The sequence below is a fragment of the Poromitra crassiceps genome (genome assembly GCF_964638095.1).
Source record: "Poromitra crassiceps genome assembly, chromosome: 6".
NCBI lineage: Eukaryota > Metazoa > Chordata > Actinopteri > Beryciformes > Melamphaidae > Poromitra > Poromitra crassiceps.
In genome coordinates this window covers 64,185,173-64,202,356 of record NC_139627.1, presented here as the reverse complement: position 1 = coordinate 64,202,356, position 17,184 = coordinate 64,185,173, and the positions used below count along the sequence as shown (strand labels likewise).

Genomic DNA, 17,184 nt, shown 5'->3' with positions numbered 1-17,184 from the left:
CACAACAACATCTAAATACAATATAATATATCTTCTCATCGCTTCTTCTGCCAGACTCCCCGCATCTCTCCAATCTTCTTGGCGTCGTTGTAGGCTTTGCGCATCCATGTCGGCCTGCTTGTCATTTTCGTCCTCTTGGGCTTATTCACTGTAATAAGAATAAAATAATTGATTGGATTATTAATAGAGCGCTTTTCAAGGCACCCAAATTGCTTTACATATCATGGTGTGTGTGTGTGTGTGTGTGTGTGTGTGTGTGTGTGTGTGTGTGTGTGTGTGTGTGTGTGTGTGTAGACATATGTTGTTATTTAGCCTTTCTGATGCTATTGCCTGGTTAAGTCAGCAAACGTGGTTTGGTACATATAGTGGCTACTTAGTGTGAAAAGTTTGGGAAGCCCTGCTCTAATACATAGCTAGTTAAAAGGTCAAATGTCAAATATCTATTATCATCATACCCCAGTTTGGTTTAATACATAGCTAGTTAAAAGGTCAAGTCAAGTTTATTTGTAGAGCCCTAATTCACAAGCATGTCCCAGAGGGCTTCACAGAAAATATGTCTAGCTAATTCTAGCTGACACAACAGTAGCAAATTACAGTAGTAACGATAACACATTGAACAATTGATAGAGAAATATAGAAAATATAGAAATATAGGAGAGAGCGGAGGAGAGAGCAGGAGAAGGGAGGGAGAGCAGGGGGAATGTGAGAGAGGGGAGAGCAGGAAAGTGATGAGGTGGGGAGGGAATGGGAAATGTTGGAAATATCTAAATCATCATACCCAGGGTTGGTTTGGCCCGTTGGATCTGGAGGAGCGGGTGGTGACGGGGCTGCTCGGGAGGAGGGTGCCAGGGGGAGGAGCCATGGGTGTGTTGGGGGGCGGAGCCTGCTGGTTGTTGAGCAGAGAATGTGGAAAGAGAGAGAGAGAGAAAACACTTAGGGGTTAAACATGACATGACTTTACAATTGTCCTACAAGGAGCTTTCTCCACTCTGCCAGAGCAACATGGAACAGCCTTCTTCCCCCCGCGGCTGTTGGAGACATTACATCAAGCAGTGTTCATGCCTTCAAGAAGAGACGGATAGAAGTCCTTGAGTTTTAGGGTCCGGTGCTGAGGAGGTGTTTGTTCAATCATACTTAAATCAGCCTCACATATATTTATGAGTAGCTGCAGATCAATGCTAGGCTCTCTCAATGTTGTTCATGAAGCCTGTATCTGTAATAGCATAATAAAAAAAGAAAAGAAAAAGGAGTGTGTAATTGAGGTGTGTGTGTGTGTGTGTGTGTGTGTGTGTGTGTGTGTGTGTGTGTGTGTGTATGTGTGTGTGTGTGTGTGAGAGAGAGAGAGAGAGAGAGAGAGGGGGGGGGGGGTATCCTCCACTGATGTGTATTACCCACCTGTCACTTGACTGGCTCTGTCACCGGGCCAGGACGCAGCTGCCTCTGTTGGCCAATGAACCTAAGATAAGATCAGATCAGATCAGATAAGGTAAGGTATGATCAGATAAGATCAGATAAGATCAGATCAGATCAGATAAGGTAACATATGACCAGATAAGGTAAGGTATGATCAGATAAGATAAGATAAGATAAGATCAGATAAGATCAGATCAGATAAGGTAACATATGACCAGATAAGGTAAGGTATGATCAGATAAGATAAGATACGATCAGATAAGATACGAGCAGATAAGATAAGATATGATCAGATAAGATAAGATAAGATTGACTTGATTAATCCCACACACTTGTTACAGCAGCTCAATATACAGGTATAGCCTACAACAGTGGTTCCCAAAGTGGGGGTCGGGACACCGAATGTGTGAAATTAGCCTATAGAATGTGTGAACTACAGAATATGTGAAATACAATTTAAAAATTAGTTATTACACATTATTGGCCTACAAGACAGGAGTGAAAGAGTGACAACAAAATTAAAGTTGAAAAAATAAACAAGATATAGACTATATACTATATGAACACTAAACTTGTGACCACTAAAGTTTCACATTATGAAATGAAAGATTGCACAGTATAAGATGAATAAATATGATGATAAATAAGATATCATATAAACCTGAGATAAAGTTCAAAGTAGCTAGCAGCAAGTGATGAGTCATTTTAATAGGCCTACTAGGCTCATATTGAGATCCAACAACAGTGCCTACCTTTGTTAGGATCACCACCACATCGTCTTCCAGAAGGCAGGACCGTGGGCGCAGGTCTTCTCCTCCAGCCAGCCGATGGGCTTTTAACTTGGCCCCCAATGCAAAGATGAGAGGTTTCTGGAAAACAACGGTTAGAGAATTATCCCCTGGTTCATTTCCTTCATACAGCTGGAAAATGTCTATTCAATTCTAAAAGCCGCCTCCTGACATTGCTGCACATAAGATCCATAAATATAGTGCAGTCACTTAAAGTCATGCATTGAGCAGTCACTGCTTGATACAGGCTTCCCACACCTTCAATGACTTCTCAAGGACTTTCCAGGCCCAATTCCCTCAAATTCAAGGACCTGACATGACATAGTTTGAGACATGGACCAAGGTTCATTATAGCCTACTGTTACAAATGAGAACAGCTTTACAGAAGCACAGACAACGACTATAGGCTATAAAAAAGAGAGGGGTGCAGACTTCTCAACTGTGTTGTTACACCTCATAAAAAATGAATTGATTCTTGCACAAATATAGCCTACATTCAGGGTTCTTACAGCTTTTATGGATGGAATTAGTGAAAATAAATGGCCCCCCTTTTTGCTGGGGACCCCCTGGAACCGCCTCAAGGATCCCAGACCCCACTTTGAGAACTACTGACTGACTTCGCCTGCATGCACTCCTATGAAGCCTTCAATGGGGCTGGTTAGCAGCTAGGCTACATGTCACACACTGACATCATGGGCTCCGGATGATTGACATGATGATGATGTCACTAAAGCCAGCTCCGTTCCGAGTCCGACCCGGTGTCATGCCGAGTTTTGCACCCCCGCCGAGAATTGCACCCCCACCATATTTTGGGGCTGTTTTAACTTAAAAACAGGGATGCAAATCTCGGCAGGTACAAACCGCCGAGATGTGCACCCCCCTCCATAAAGCCAGGAGAGATCCCTCTCGAGGTCCTCTGTACCCGGATTTTAAGCACCAAAGTCGGCTTCCATGAGCCAGAAGAGAGCCCCAACTAGCATGGAAGTCACCGGTCCGCCTCCTACGCAGAGCTAACGGCTCTGCGTTTTTACGTGAGCCACTAGGAAACGATAGAAATGACGACGGCATCATCTCAATTCAGTTATTAAAAGTTGTTTGGTTGACATGAGTGGCTGACTGTTTAACCGGAAACAACAGATTATGCTGAAAATCAACGCACTTTTCGAGGAGGCGGAGCATATCAAATGCAGCCATCCTAACCCTAACCCTAAAACACGACGGTTAAAATCACGTTCAAGACTTTGCCAAACCGTAAACTAGCCTACATTCCAGCACTTTCAATGACCCATGTTTGGAAAAACGTTCGATTTCCCCCTCAAATTCACAAACGTTAACAATATAACGGTTAACAGTTAAGCAATGTAAATAAACATGTCTTACTTTTCCTTTCCCCATAGTTGAGTAGTTCGTTAGCTTTTGGCGTTTTGAGTGAGTCTTGCTTCTGCTGTCTGCTGCTGTAAGCTACTGTACCTGAAGGAGTCCAAAACTCAAATGACCCGCTGCGGCATCATCCGGCCAATGTGATTGGACGCGCATCCACCAGATCCACTGTGATTGGACGAATCGAGGAGCCTCGAACGGCAATATCATTTCGAAAAATAATGATAATTATAATAATAATATGTAGCATTCATTAAAACTGTTGATCGGTGATTTGTTTTGATTGGAAAGATGTCAATATGTGTTTAATTTAATTTGGTTGGAAATGGGTTCACTACTCGAAGCCTCGGGTGTATGACATCTGCTGGATAAATAAATGTACTGCAACCAAGATACAGATGCATAATATGAGTCATTTTCTACGTTTTGTAGCCTAATTGTTGTTTTCAATGTAGCCTAGTATGCAATTTCTCAATTACTGGAGTAGGCTACAGCTATTAGCCTGCATTCTTTCAAATGTAGCTATAATGAATGATTCTGAATAACAGGCTACTTAACACAATTATTATTGGATGTGTGTATGAAGAGGAAACATTTCTATGGCACTTATTGTCTATTATCTCATACTTGAAATGTATTCTTGTCAATGTTGCATTGATAGTTAAAATGCTGTTTGACTTTCATTTGTTGCAGTTCTCTGCTTTATGCAATTTCTCATTGATTGGTAGGCTATCTATAGAGCAGGCATTCTTGAAGGATTCCAAATAATACATCCAGGTGTAGCCTAAATATCCACGTAGTCAAACTGATTTTAGCACAAAATAATCCAGCCCCCATGAGGTCTCAGTTGAACAAATCCGACCCACTACTTAATAAATCTGACACCCCGAATCTAAATCTAATCTGGACAGTTAGCTACATGTATGGATCGACACTTGCTGCATGTCAAAAGATTTGCCTGTTTTATACTGATTGATATTTTGATAGGAATCATTATATATAAATGTTAGTCATTTATAAACACTAGGCATAGTGAGTACTACAATGTATAACAGCCACTCTCCCTGTGACTCTTTCCTCACGTTCCAGTCAGATAATAACCACATGCTGAACAAAGCAATTGTGACAAATGTGGATCAGTGTTTCCCAAAGGCCAAGATGACGGCCTCACAAGTCTTGTTTTGTCCACAAACCAAAGATATTCAGTTTACTGTCACAGAGGAGTAAAGAAACAAGGAAAATATTCACATTTAAGAATCTGGAGTCAGAGAATTTTGCCCTTTTTTAATTAATCAAATTAATAGTTGCCAACTGATTAATCGTTGCAGCTCCTCTAACCATAAGCAAAGACTTGTATGTAGTGGTGTGATGCATAGCTGGTAGACCTACTCCTAACACACTTAGTGTGCATGTAAAACAGGTGTTGTTCTTTACATTCTTTATTGATCCCCCTCTTCCCTGTACCCATCCTCCCAGAGCACAACATGTACACAACAATCAAATGATCTCACCTTTACATGAGACAAAAGCAGTGCACAACGCCAGTGGTCACTGTATTACGCAACTACATTCAGAGAGCTTTCTAAACACAAGGTACAAGCAGACGCGATATGATCATGTATGTGACAGAGCATCACTCCGGTCTTTCTTTTCTCAGTGCAGAGGCACAACACAACACAGTTTCTCCAAAGATGGAAGCTGCAGGAAGAGAAGAACGGGTCCAAAAATAAGGGAAGGAAAAGGAGTTTGAGCTAATCACTAGCATGCTAAAGCCTCCGCGGGTCATTGCAATGTAAGCGTGGCTGGTCAGGACTAGAAGCCTAAACGCAGGGTGTTTATGTCATGTAGAGCTGTAGGGCTGCCACATGTGGGAACACAACTATATAGTGCTTTGGTTGAGAGGCGAGCATGAAGTTGGGATGACAATGAAACAAGGAGAGTTGTGAAGAAGCCACCAGCTCCATCTGTAGAGTCCCTGTGAAGACGTGATGTAGGTTTCTGGCTTGGCTAGATGTCAGAGAAAGCACACAACAAATCACCCATGGAAATATCTACAGAGAAGGAATGGCAGAAGCAGCAGAGAGAGGACAGAGCCTGCCCTAAGAGAGAGAGAGAGACATCTGCTGAGTGACAGGGAAGAGAAATATTTACATCAGCTGTGTACAACTTGATTTATAAATACACTTTTAGGTATAAATTAGAAAAATAAACAATACAAACCTAGTCCAATCAACTACATCTATTCTCATTGTGTAATGCCAGTCTGATTATTATTAAACCTCTTATATTTGGTGAAAGACAGTGTTGGAGAAAAATATAAGTTCCATTGGCATTTCCCAATAAGCTATAATTTTTTCTCCAACAGACAGCAAAAGATCAAAAGGCACAGCAACGAATAATTAGAGTCATTTATCCCTGCAATAGTCTACAAGTCGCCTCACTAAATCCCCATTGCAACAGACGTATTCAAATATAAATTAAAACCATTTCAGATAAAAGCAACATTCAAACAACAAAACCCCCCAGACTCAAACAGCATCTCTAAACTAGCATCACCAGTTACACTTTCTTCAATAAATAAAGGCTTAAGGGGGCTTTGCCATAAGTTGTCAAAGAGAGCACCCTGATAGTCTCCGTCTTCTCTGAGAGCACACTGGTCTCTACAGAACGCTCTGTTGATGTGACCATCTGCTGCAGTGTTCTCAAAGCCTAAGATGTAGTGATGCCTCCTCAAGACGTGCTCTCCTATGTGCTAGGTTTCAAATGCTGTACCACCACAACAACCCCCTGCCCCTCCAGGGGTCTCATTTAGCAATATGTGCCTAGAATCCCGACTAAAAACTATGACTAACTTGTCCAGTGACTGTCCAGTAACTGTCCAGTGTCCACGCCATCAATCTGTGTTTCACAATCTAGTGTCAAAAGGTCAGCAAAGGTATTCCCCGCATAAAGTAGTATTGTAAAATATATAATAACAGTTCTAACGTAAACAAGACAACTTAGGGCCAATAATTTAAGTCAACTAAATTCTGACAGTGTGAACACCTGCTGCAGGCAATTTCCCCCTGTAACCAACCAATCACAGTCCAACTGGGACATTCCACATGTGGATCCGCCCCAATCCAACCATAAATGGTCAATGCCAATTAACCACATGACTCATATAAATGAGCCTGATTATCAATTGAACAGGGAAATTGCATTGCAGGTGTGCGCGCAGTCACTGGATAGGTTAGTCATTCTTTTAGTTCATCCTCAGTAGGGTTCCTAAGCACAGTTGGATAAATTAGACCCCAGACTCCAGGCCAGGGGGCGCTAGACGTAGACCAGGTCTCGGCCCTTGCATCGTCCCATAATGCAGCTGGGCAGCCAGGAGGCGCTAGACGTAGACCAGGTCTTGGCCCTGCGTGGTCCCATAATGCAGCTGGGCAGCCAGGAGGCGCTAGACGTAGACCAGGTCTTGGCCCTGCGTGGTCCCATAATGCAGCTGGGCAGCCAGGAGGCGCTAGACGTAGACCAGGTCTCGGCCCTTGCATCGTCCCATAATGCAGCTGGGCAGCCAGGAGGTGCTAGACGTAGACCAGGTCTCGACCCTGCGTGGTCCCATAATGCAGCTGGGCAGCCAGGAGGCACTAGACGTAGACCAGGTCTCGACCCTGCGTGGTGGTGCTGGAGGCCTCCTCCTGTCCCGGGCCGTCCTCTGCCTCGTCCCCCTCGTAGCCCTCGTACTCGATGGGCTTGGGGCAGCTGTATGGGTGGCCGTTGTCGTCGAAGAAGCGGCGGAAGGTGAACTCGTAGAAGGCGTGCTCGGGGTGCTTGCCGTTACGGAACCAGCCGCTCAGCGTGTCGTTGTGGTTGCCCTCGCCCTCGCTGTCGTTGCTCCACAGCTTCTCTGGGTCCACGGGGTCGAAGTTGGAGGTGTCGGTGCAGTGGGCGATGGTGGGGACGTAGGGCGCCCCCTGTTGGCGCAGGTCGCTGGAGAAGTCGATGTCGCGGAAGAAGGGCTGCGCCTTGATCTCGTCCGCCCCGTCCTTGCCCAGGCGGTCCTCGGGGCCGCGGCACAGTTTGACGATGAGGTCCGACGCCTCCGCGCTCAGCTTGGCTTGAGGGGGGATGTGCAGCGTGCTCTGCCAGTTGATCACCTGGGCCCAAACGTGCAAAAGCATTAGAGACAATGTGCAGAGAGACAGTGTGGTCTGTGTCTGTCTAACCTTCCACTGGCAGAGAGACAGTGTGGTATGTGTCTGTCTAACCTTCCACTGGCAGAGAGACAGTCTGGTATGTGCCTGTCTAATAGGGATGCACGATATGGATTTTTACAGCCGATACGATAACCGATAAATAATCTCCTGGCCGATAACCGATACGTTAAACAGATAATTATTTCACATTTTTGTATTTAAAAAAATAAGTTCTTAACCTGTATTTTATGCACACCTGGGGTAAAAAAGAAGAAGAAAGAAAGGGCAGATGTAGTGAGCAAAGATGGATGATTTAATATTCCATAGCTCTGACCTAACCAAATCTGACATCACTATTATGAACACAAACAACACTTCTGATATAATATGATTGTTTTAGTAAAGTGTATCACTCAATAGTCAATACAAAAAATAAAAGGCTTTTATAGAACCGAAAGCCTAAAGCTGCTTAGTCTGCAGATAAAACACAAAAGGCATAGTAATTTAGACTCTTATTGGCATGACGTTACTGGCAACATATGAGCTGTCTGAATTTTGCATTGAGGCCAGTTCTATAGTGAGGCATGGAAAGCCTCACTATAAGCCATCATATCTGTGTCGTTTCACTTTTGACTGAAAAATGCTCCTCTAGATGAAAGAAAAGACACTATGTGATGTTGACTGGTGTGTTTTTATGTAAATGTGCACATTTGTTTTCCTTATTATTGGTAGATCATGACTGCCCAGCAGCTAGCTATGTTAGCTTCACGTTAGCGGGTTGCTTTTGGAGTTAAGACACAAACGCTGGACGTTTCATTTCGGGTAATGCATGAGGTTCTCTATGGTTTACGCCAGCTCTGGGAGTATGAAGTGCTTTAAATGGGGGGATGTTTGGTCACAACAAGCTTGAGGACCGCTGCCTGCTGAACTAGCTAGCCCGCTTCCAATGCAAAACAAAGCCAAGTTGGCGCCGTATTATTGGGGGCTATTTATCGGCTAAAATTTCATTATTGGAATAATAAATAACGCAAAATGGCCATATCGGCCGATAAATATCGTGCATCCCTACTGTCTAACCTTCCACTGGCAGAGAGACAGTGTGGTCTGTGCCTGTCTAACCTTCCACTGGCAGAGAGACAGTGTGGTATGTGTCTGTCTAACCTTCCACTGGCAGAGAGACAGTGTGGTCTGTGCCTGTCTAACCTTCCACTGGCAGAGAGACAGTGTGGTCTATGTCTGTCTAACCTTCCACTGGCAGAGACAGTGTGGTCTGTGCCTGTCTAACCTTCCACTGGCAGAGAGACAGTGTGGTCTGTGCCTGTCTAACCTTCCACTGGCAGAGAGACAGTGTGGTCTGTGTCTGTCTAACCTTCCACTGGCAGAGAGACAGTGTGGTATGTGCCTGTCTAACCTTCCACTGGAAGTGTTTAACATACCTTCAGCTGGGTTTCCAGAGGCGTGGTTGCTAAGAAGGGAGGCTGTCCGACAACCATTTCATACAGGATGACGCCAACACTCCACCAATCACAGAGCTGGGTGTATCCTTAAGGAAAACATTTACACATCACAGAAAAACAGTTTTAAAGTAGTTCAGCATTTGATATGACAGATGACAACATCCCTACATTTCGTAAAATGATTATAGAAAATAGTTTTACTTCATCAAACCAAACGGTTCAGCTATATTTAGAATTGAGAAAGACCATACAGTAGAACATTTCACTCGGACCAACAAAAAAAAACATTGAAAAAAATATTTTCTTCAAATCCGCAATTTCTTTACGTTTTGTCTGAGTGAAATGTTATATGGTCTCCCCTGTTTCTAAATATATCTGAATTGTTTGGTTTGAACAAGTAAAACTATTTTTATACGCATTTTACAAAATGTGTATGTGAAAATAAATGGCGGATGAAAATCTCTGGTACAGTGCTGAAGCAGGAAGTAGCGTTCACTTTGCCTCTCTATAGACCAAATCAGCGGGATGTTTACATTTACTTCCAGGTACCCCTGAGGTCCACACATTATAATGGCGGTGGACGGCACAAACTGACATGTTGAAGACAAAAACAGACAAAGAAGACAAAAATGGTTTGTCCGTGTTGTGTTGTTGTTTAATATCATTCATAACAACACTTTCACTAACGTTAGTGGAGACCAGACTAGCTAATTTACCTGTTGGACCAGACTAGAGTAGACTTGAAGCTAAATTAAATTGACGTGGCGTCAGTAGCTCTGTCTGTACCAGGCTCTTTCTCGCCGAGAAGAGCCTGGTGACGCGAGGTTACTCTGTCTGTAACGTAAAAAAACAGCGAGTTTGACAGACAAACAAACTTTATTAGCTAGCTAACACTACATAAAACAAACACAGAAGAAAGGCTAGATACGTCGGACAAGCATGTTTACCAACCGTTTAACCATTTAAATTGAAAGTAGTCGGCCGAAAACAACGAGAGGGTTTGACAGCATTTATATGACAACACGCACATTTAAACCTGCCGCCTTTCCCAAGTGGTACCCGGAAGTAAATTTGTTTACATGGTGACGTCACGGTGATTTGGTCTATAGTAAATTTGACTTTTTGTGGAAGGAGGGATGCACTTCAAGTGTGGTCCTCCAGGGGCACCACACTGTGCACTGTGTTCATCCGGGTCAGATATGCACGATTATGTATTTATCATTAGTTTTCCTGATGTTTGAACTGTGTAATCTGTCTGCTTTCCACTTCAGAATGTAGTGTTTATCACTTCATCCCCTTGCTTTCAAATTATGCATGCTACGAATGCTAAAGACGCTCACAAGGTAGGTCTGGGCAATATGGACAAAATCAAATATCACAATATATATATTTTTAGCTCCTCTGGGACTATGTAGTGTACCTGTTCAGAGCAGCCCCTCTGGGGCTATGTAGTGTACCTGTTCGGAGCAGCACCTCTGGGACTATGTAGTGTACCTGTTCAGAGCAGCACCTCTGGGGCTATGTAGTGTACCTGTTCGGAGCAGCACCTCTGGGGCTATGTAGTGTACCTGTTCAGAGCAGCGCCTCTAGGGCTATGTAGTGTACCTGTTCGGAGCAGCACCTCTGGGGCTATGTAGTGTACCTGTTCAGAGCAGCCCCTCTGGGGCTATGTAGTGTACCTGTTCAGAGCAGCACCTCTGGGGCTATGTAGTGTACCTGTTCAGAGCAGCACCTCTGGGACTATGTAGTGTACCTGTTCGGAGCAGCACCTCTGGGGCTATGTAGTGTACCTGTTCAGAGCAGCACCTCTGGGGCTATGTAGTGTAGCTGTTCAGAGCAGCACCTCTGGGGCTATGTAGTGTACCTGTTCAGAGCAGCACCTCTGGGACTATGTAGTGTACTTGTTCAGAGCAGCACCTCTGGGACTATGTAGTGTACCTGTTCAGAGCAGAGAGGAACCACTTATTAGGACCGCTTGTCATCTAAATGTACTCGGGATGGGACGATCGCCTTATGGGACCATCGCCTTATTTCACCATACGATTCCAAATGGGGTTCATGATTCAATACAGCCAGAGGTGGAATCCTACTCAGTACTCATGTCCAAGTTTAGTTACTTTAGTGAAAAATAACTCAAGTACAAGTAAAAGTAATAGTCCAGGAAATTACTCAAGAGTAAAAAAGTAGCCTATTTAAAAGTACTCAAATAAAAGGACATTTGCATTACTTTAAAAATGTTTTACATTTTAATTATTTGCAGCGTTACCAAAGTTCTGTCTTGTCTTTCATACTGAACAGCTGGTTCAGATGCAGTCAGGGATGCTCAGTTTGGTGATTCTCTGTTTTGCCAGATGGCCTAGAGCTGCTAGCAGCAGCAATATCACCAGTGTTTCCCCTACCATTCTACAGGAAAAGAAAAGAGAAAAAAAATCCTGCTCTCCCCAAAATGTCAATAAACCTTTATGGCATATTATTACAATACAACAATACTGGTGTTGACAGTAATAGAAGATGCCAAATCATTCAAAACAATAAGCATTTAGCTTTTAGGAGCATTGTGCCAGCGTGCGACGCTGTTCCAAAACGTGTCAACGTGTGTCGTTGCCTGGGAAACGCACATGCCATAATACAACTGTTCGCATCGCATCCCATAATATTATGATGATACTTGGGATGCCATTGCCAACATAGATGCGAACAGGTTAGCTAAAAGTTTAGCGTTGCCAGCGAGGGCCCCCACCGTCCCGGTCGGGGTACGTTTACGAAATCCCTCCAGGCCTGAAAAATGTTCTAGGGGAAACACTGATCACAATCACATACATCCATTTAGCTATCAGCAGTGTCAAATTAAACTGAGATTTCTAAACTAATGTGACGATGGACAATTTGATCGTCTACTCCTGTCTGATTCAATTGAGCGCAATGTAATTTAATTGACCACTGCACTAACGAGCCACCAGTTTGGGGCGCCCTAAATGCGGAAGTAATTCTGGACCTGTTAGCGAGCAGTACCAGTGCTACTGTGCCGTTTTCAAAGTGCGGTGTGCAAAACAAACATTGACTCAGTGTACGTAAAAAAAAAAAAAAAAAAAAACTTGGATGCAACTTATTTGGTAAGAAGTGAGATGATCTTACAGGGAGAGGATCTGTGAGGCTGAATTGCTCTGCTGTCTGAAATCCCACAGCTTGAGTTGGCCGATGGAGTTGACCGTCAGAATCTCCGTCGTCCGCAGGAAAGTGACGGCATGAATGGTGCTGCTGTCAGCGTTCTCTAACGAAGATAAAAAAAACGTTCATCCAATGATACTCTTCAAATCATTCCAGAAGAGCAGTCACACGCCTGGAACTTTCATGCGCCGGTACAGGTCGACTAATGGCCGCTAATTCTTGCTCACCTATGATTGGACTCACTCCTTCCTGGTCGGCTCTGAAGAGGACGATCCTCCCGTCTTCGCCCACGGAGACAATGTCGGGACTGTTGCAGACCACGCCGGTGCAGGGGGCGTTGTCACACGGGTAGCAGTGTGCCCTCGCCCAGTGCTGAGACACAGAGAGCGTCTGCGGTGGAAGAGAGACAAGTCACTGCACAGGAAATGAGTTGATCCACTGGGATACATTAGAGTATGTAATATATATATCCATTCAAGGAGGGTTTTCTTCACTCTCTTTCAAAGATTCCCACGTCTCCCTTGTGGACGTCGTGCACAATTGCAATTGTTTGGGGATCAGTTATACCTATTATAACGCTGGACTAGAAAGCTGGGAAATCAGGGTGATGGAATAAATGATCCAGTGTGAATGGTTCTAACATGAGATATTCAAATGTATGAATACATGATGTGTGATTACATAACCGCAAAAGTGTGCGATTATTATTTTTTCACGTCTCTTTGAGTGTGTGTGTGTGTGTGAGCCTCCTCTAAACTAACGTTGCACGCGACGCAGCAAACACACGTTTCTCTGCCATCACACTGGGCATCAACACTAGCGGGAGACTTCTCCCATGCACTCCCGCAAATAAGTAATGTTATGCGCAACAAGGTTACATCTTACCGAGAAGGAGAGAGAGAGAACATCCGTGATCGTTAACAGCGAGCTATGCTAATAACTAGCTAGCCGTTCAGAAACGCATGTAAACAGCCGTGTGATTAGTGAGAACGTCAGTAAAATAAGGAGAGAGCTGCAGGTGCTTATGCAGAACTAGTGCACGATTAAGTGCACAGTGGGTAATGATCCGCTGTGATGAAGAATATAGCGAGATTAACAAGGTTGATAGCAGCAAAACACTGTCGCAGCTGCCATCAGCAGCACCTCCAGGCTTCAACTAGCCTGTCACATGACGCCTTCATGGTCCCTCGATAAAGTCTGCAGATGCACGTTACCTCGCCTCTCTCTCAAGAAGCGTCACGTGAGTGTGGCGTTTAAGGCCATCTGTCGCTACAAAATAAATAAACGGGGTGTATCATTGTATTAGTCTGAGCCATCTTCTATGTGCTGTAACACAGTGCAGTTTCTATTTTTCTGGTGTTTTTTTTTTACATGTTTGGGACAGGCAAATGTCTCAATTTTTTTTATTTTTTTGTCAAGATAATTTTATTTCAAATTGTTTTATTTATTCCGTTTTAATATATTTTAAATTGTAACATATTTCATGTATTTTAGTCTGTGATACGTGAAACCGTGGTATTTTTGTCCAAGGTTATCATACCGTCAAAAACTCATGCCGGCACATCCCTAGATACCTCTTGTTTATTATATCGCAATCACAATCGCAAATCGCAATATTGTCCACCATACTCGCTAATCGCACCTTTCCCCCAAATCGTGCAGCACTAGTGTGTGTGTGTGTGAGAGAGAGAGACACACAGAGAGAGAGAATGTGTGTGTCGTGTGTGTGAGAGAGACAGAGTGTGTGTGTGTGTGTGAGAGAGAGAGACACACACACACACACACAGAGAGAGAAAGAGAGAGAGAGAGAGAGAGAGAGAGCAGGGTTATAGGCAAGCAGATGAGTGTACCTGACTGTTTTGGTGATGGTGGAAGATGGTGACTGCTCCAGTTGATGATGCGGTGACGATTCTGTCTCGGTCCAGAAACTAGGAAAGATTGAAGGACATTTAATTTGCCACAAGCCTCACCCGAACACATGTGTGAGTGACGCTTATTAGTGACGCAAAATTCTGGGCTGATACCCATAACGATGTTTAAAATAACAATTTGAACGATAGCCAATACCGAAACGTTTTTTTTATGCCTTTTTTGACAGGGAAACAAAGAAATGTTCATTATAAACAAATAACTGACATGCTTTAAAGTCTTGTGATCCCTTCATCACACTATCTTTGAATGAGCACAAATTCAGTTATACTGTCATATAATTATGAAACAAACAACAAATTGTGTGACCCAACTGATAGGCTAAATATCAATCGGTGAACAGTCGCTTTTTTTGCCGATAGCCGACTACAGTCAACAAGGCCGATACCGATATAGAACATGTACTATTTCTCTGCAACAATGCAACCGTGACAAATTCAGAAATCAAAGAAAGTCTTCTTTTTCTGTCACCCAAAAAAAATAAGGTCACCAATAGATGCAGTAGGTGCTAATTTCATGCCACCAAGCACAGTAAAATAAACCTAGTATAATGTTGTCAACTCCAAGAAGTATCTTACTCCATCAACTCCAAGAAGTATCTTACTCCATCAACTCCAAGAAGTATCTTACTCCATCAACTCCAAGTATCTCACTCCATCAACTCCAATAAGTATCTTACTCCATCAACTCCAATAATCTCACTCCATCAACTCCAAGAAGTATCTTACTCCATCAACTCCAATAAGTATCTCACTCCATCAACTCCAATAAGTGTCTTACTTGAAGATCGAGCACATCTCCGTCGTGCTTGTGCTCACATAATAGCTGAAGATCGCCTTCAAATTCATCGTCCATGCCAGAGAGCCCATGATCCCCGATGGACCAAATGGAAATCTTGTTGTCCTGCAAGAGATATTAACATTAGGGATGTCAACGGTTAACCGTTAATCGATTAACCGTCGCTAACGTCGTTGTTCGGTTATTGCTGTCGGTCTATCAGTTAATATTAATTAAAAAAAAATTTTTTTTTTTTTTTTTTTGGTCTATTTACTCAATGAGCTCATGCCCAAACAAGGCGTGTCTATTTAGATGCTGAAATGTTAATGCTTTTTGTGTTAGAAATTCTAACACAAAAAGAATTTGTGTTGAAATGTTGATGCTTTTTGTTAATGCTTGTTAATGCTTTTTGTGTTAGAAATTCTAACACAAAAAGCATTAACATTTCAGCATCTAAATAGACACGCCTTGTTTGGGCATGAGTTCATTGAGTAAATAGACACACAAAAAAAAAAAAATTTTTTTTTTTTTTTTTTTTTTTAATATTAAAAAATTATGAATTAACCGATAGGTTAATCGATTATTAGCGTCGGTTAATCGAAAGTGAAATTAACCGAAAATTGACATCCCTAATTAACATAGATATTATATTACTATAGATGGGTCACCGCAAGCGCCGCCAATTCTAACAAATGGTAGCAGCAAGTCTCCTGAATGGGCGTGGTCAACCATTGACTCAGACCTGCCCGAAAGGGTCCTAAGTGGGCGTGTCCGTGGAAAACCATGGGCAAAACCCACGTGACAAAATGACAGGAAGTGAGTTGAAGTTGGGCCGTCTTGCTTGAATCCCATCGTCTTTGATATTAACAGCGTCTGTCAAACAAGGGCGTTAGCTAGCTGGGTATGGAGGGTGTACCTTAGCTGAGCTTAAGTCAGCTCAAATCTGACTTTCTTATTCTATTGGTATTGGAGAAATGCATATTTTTGGTGACTTCGGTCTAATGATTTATGACATTGACCAAATATTATTGTGTCAGTCTCTAATTTGTCACCAGGAATGTAGTGGCTATACCAGATTTGGGGTTTTGATGGTAAAACAATATTAGATGCAGGGACTTATCGTTGAGTGAAAACGTCAAGTGGGTGATGATGACTATTTTACTTAGCCAGCAGTGCTACTCCACTAACATTATACTGTTACATGAGGTTGCACCAAACTGACAATGAAAACTAACTTAACTGTGTATCAGCAAACGTAACGTGTATACACCTCATAAGAAGACTCTGTGTATGATATTTCATGAAACATTTAGAATCTTCTGGTAACATTAACATAATATTTATTCAGCATTCACAAATCACAAAGCAACACTTCTGGAATGACAGGCGAGCCTATTTTAAAAGTGTAACTTTTACTGAAAGCAGTTGGTTATTGAATGTATGCCGAATTGAACTGAAATCCTACCCCAGTTTCAGGGAAGGCTCAGTGTATGAAAGTAGTCATCAAAGGGAGAGCACATAGAATAGCCTGTGTGTCATTTGGTAAAAGAGATCATAGTTTTAGGGAATTTGACAGTTTTTCCCAGAGTCGGAAGCAAATGCCTTCAGACAGAACTTATCTGTCTGAATTCGATTAGCTGAACGGCAGGAAGTAACACAGGTGCAAGGCAGCAGAACATTAATGAGGGTTTCCAACTTCCAATCCATTTTGGTGACCCAGTCGCGGGGCCCTCGTTACTGTTTTGCGTGCACCTGTGTTACTTCCTGCATGCTAAATGGACTCTAAATAACACAATCGTAATCCCATAGGCACCCAGGAATTGAGCGAGGGAGGCACCTTTTTACAAGCGTTGCCTCGGGGGGAGGAGGCCCACAGTCTCAGACTTTGACACAGCATGTAGCTACATTTGCCAAACAGCAGATTGAGTCAGAATTGGACAGATTCTTTGGGCTCCAGCCTGACTCGCTCACCTCGTTGTCCCATGAACCAGCAGCAAAGACATCTGCTTGCTGCAGAGCGGCAGACGACACTGGCCTCCATCTCGTCTTGCTGATTTTCTGGGACACGTATTTGGCATTTGTGCCCTCCAT

The 17,184-nt window shown here is 43.1% G+C and overlaps 3 protein-coding genes across 3 annotated transcripts in view; all 3 read right to left on the bottom strand.

Moving 5' to 3' along the window:
- The window catches only part of LOC310778031 (nucleoporin Nup43-like), a gene marked incomplete at its 5' end in the record, with an annotated part of 23,744 nt that extends 16,683 nt beyond the window's left edge, over positions 1-7,061 (bottom strand). The window contains 3 exons of the mRNA XM_083638346.1: positions 779-886; positions 2,166-2,282; positions 6,909-7,061. Of these exons, the coding sequence (XP_083494472.1) occupies positions 779-886; positions 2,166-2,282; positions 6,909-7,061 (378 nt within the window). The remainder of the gene's footprint in view (positions 1-778; positions 887-2,165; positions 2,283-6,908) is intronic.
- On the bottom strand, positions 5,065-12,469 carry LOC310778371 (serine/threonine-protein kinase LATS1-like). The gene is made up of 3 exons (XM_083638774.1): positions 12,355-12,469; positions 9,199-9,305; positions 5,065-7,723 (listed from the first exon to the last, which is right to left on the bottom strand). The coding sequence occupies exons 2-3, from the start codon at positions 9,253-9,255 to the stop codon at positions 7,214-7,216; spliced, it is 567 nt and encodes a 188-aa protein (XP_083494900.1). The 5' UTR covers positions 9,256-9,305; positions 12,355-12,469; the 3' UTR covers positions 5,065-7,213.
- Positions 12,351-17,184, bottom strand: LOC310778370 (nucleoporin Nup43-like; the record flags this gene model as incomplete). Its single annotated transcript, XM_083638773.1, has 5 exons — positions 12,351-12,490; positions 12,615-12,777; positions 14,238-14,315; positions 15,097-15,219; positions 17,065-17,184. The coding sequence occupies 5 exons, from the start codon at positions 17,182-17,184 to the stop codon at positions 12,351-12,353; spliced, it is 624 nt and encodes a 207-aa protein (XP_083494899.1).

What these genes read in the sequence shown, in the direction of transcription:
- LOC310778371 (XM_083638774.1), bottom strand. Translation starts at nt 9,255, where the DNA reads ATGGTTGTCGGACAGCCTCCCTTCTTAGCAACCACGCCTCTGGAAACC. An exon ending in CTCTGGAAACCCAGCTGAAG is followed by an intron (nt 7,724 to 9,198) that starts GTATGTTAAACA and finishes GTTTGGGCCCAG; the next exon opens with GTGATCAACTGGCAGAGCAC.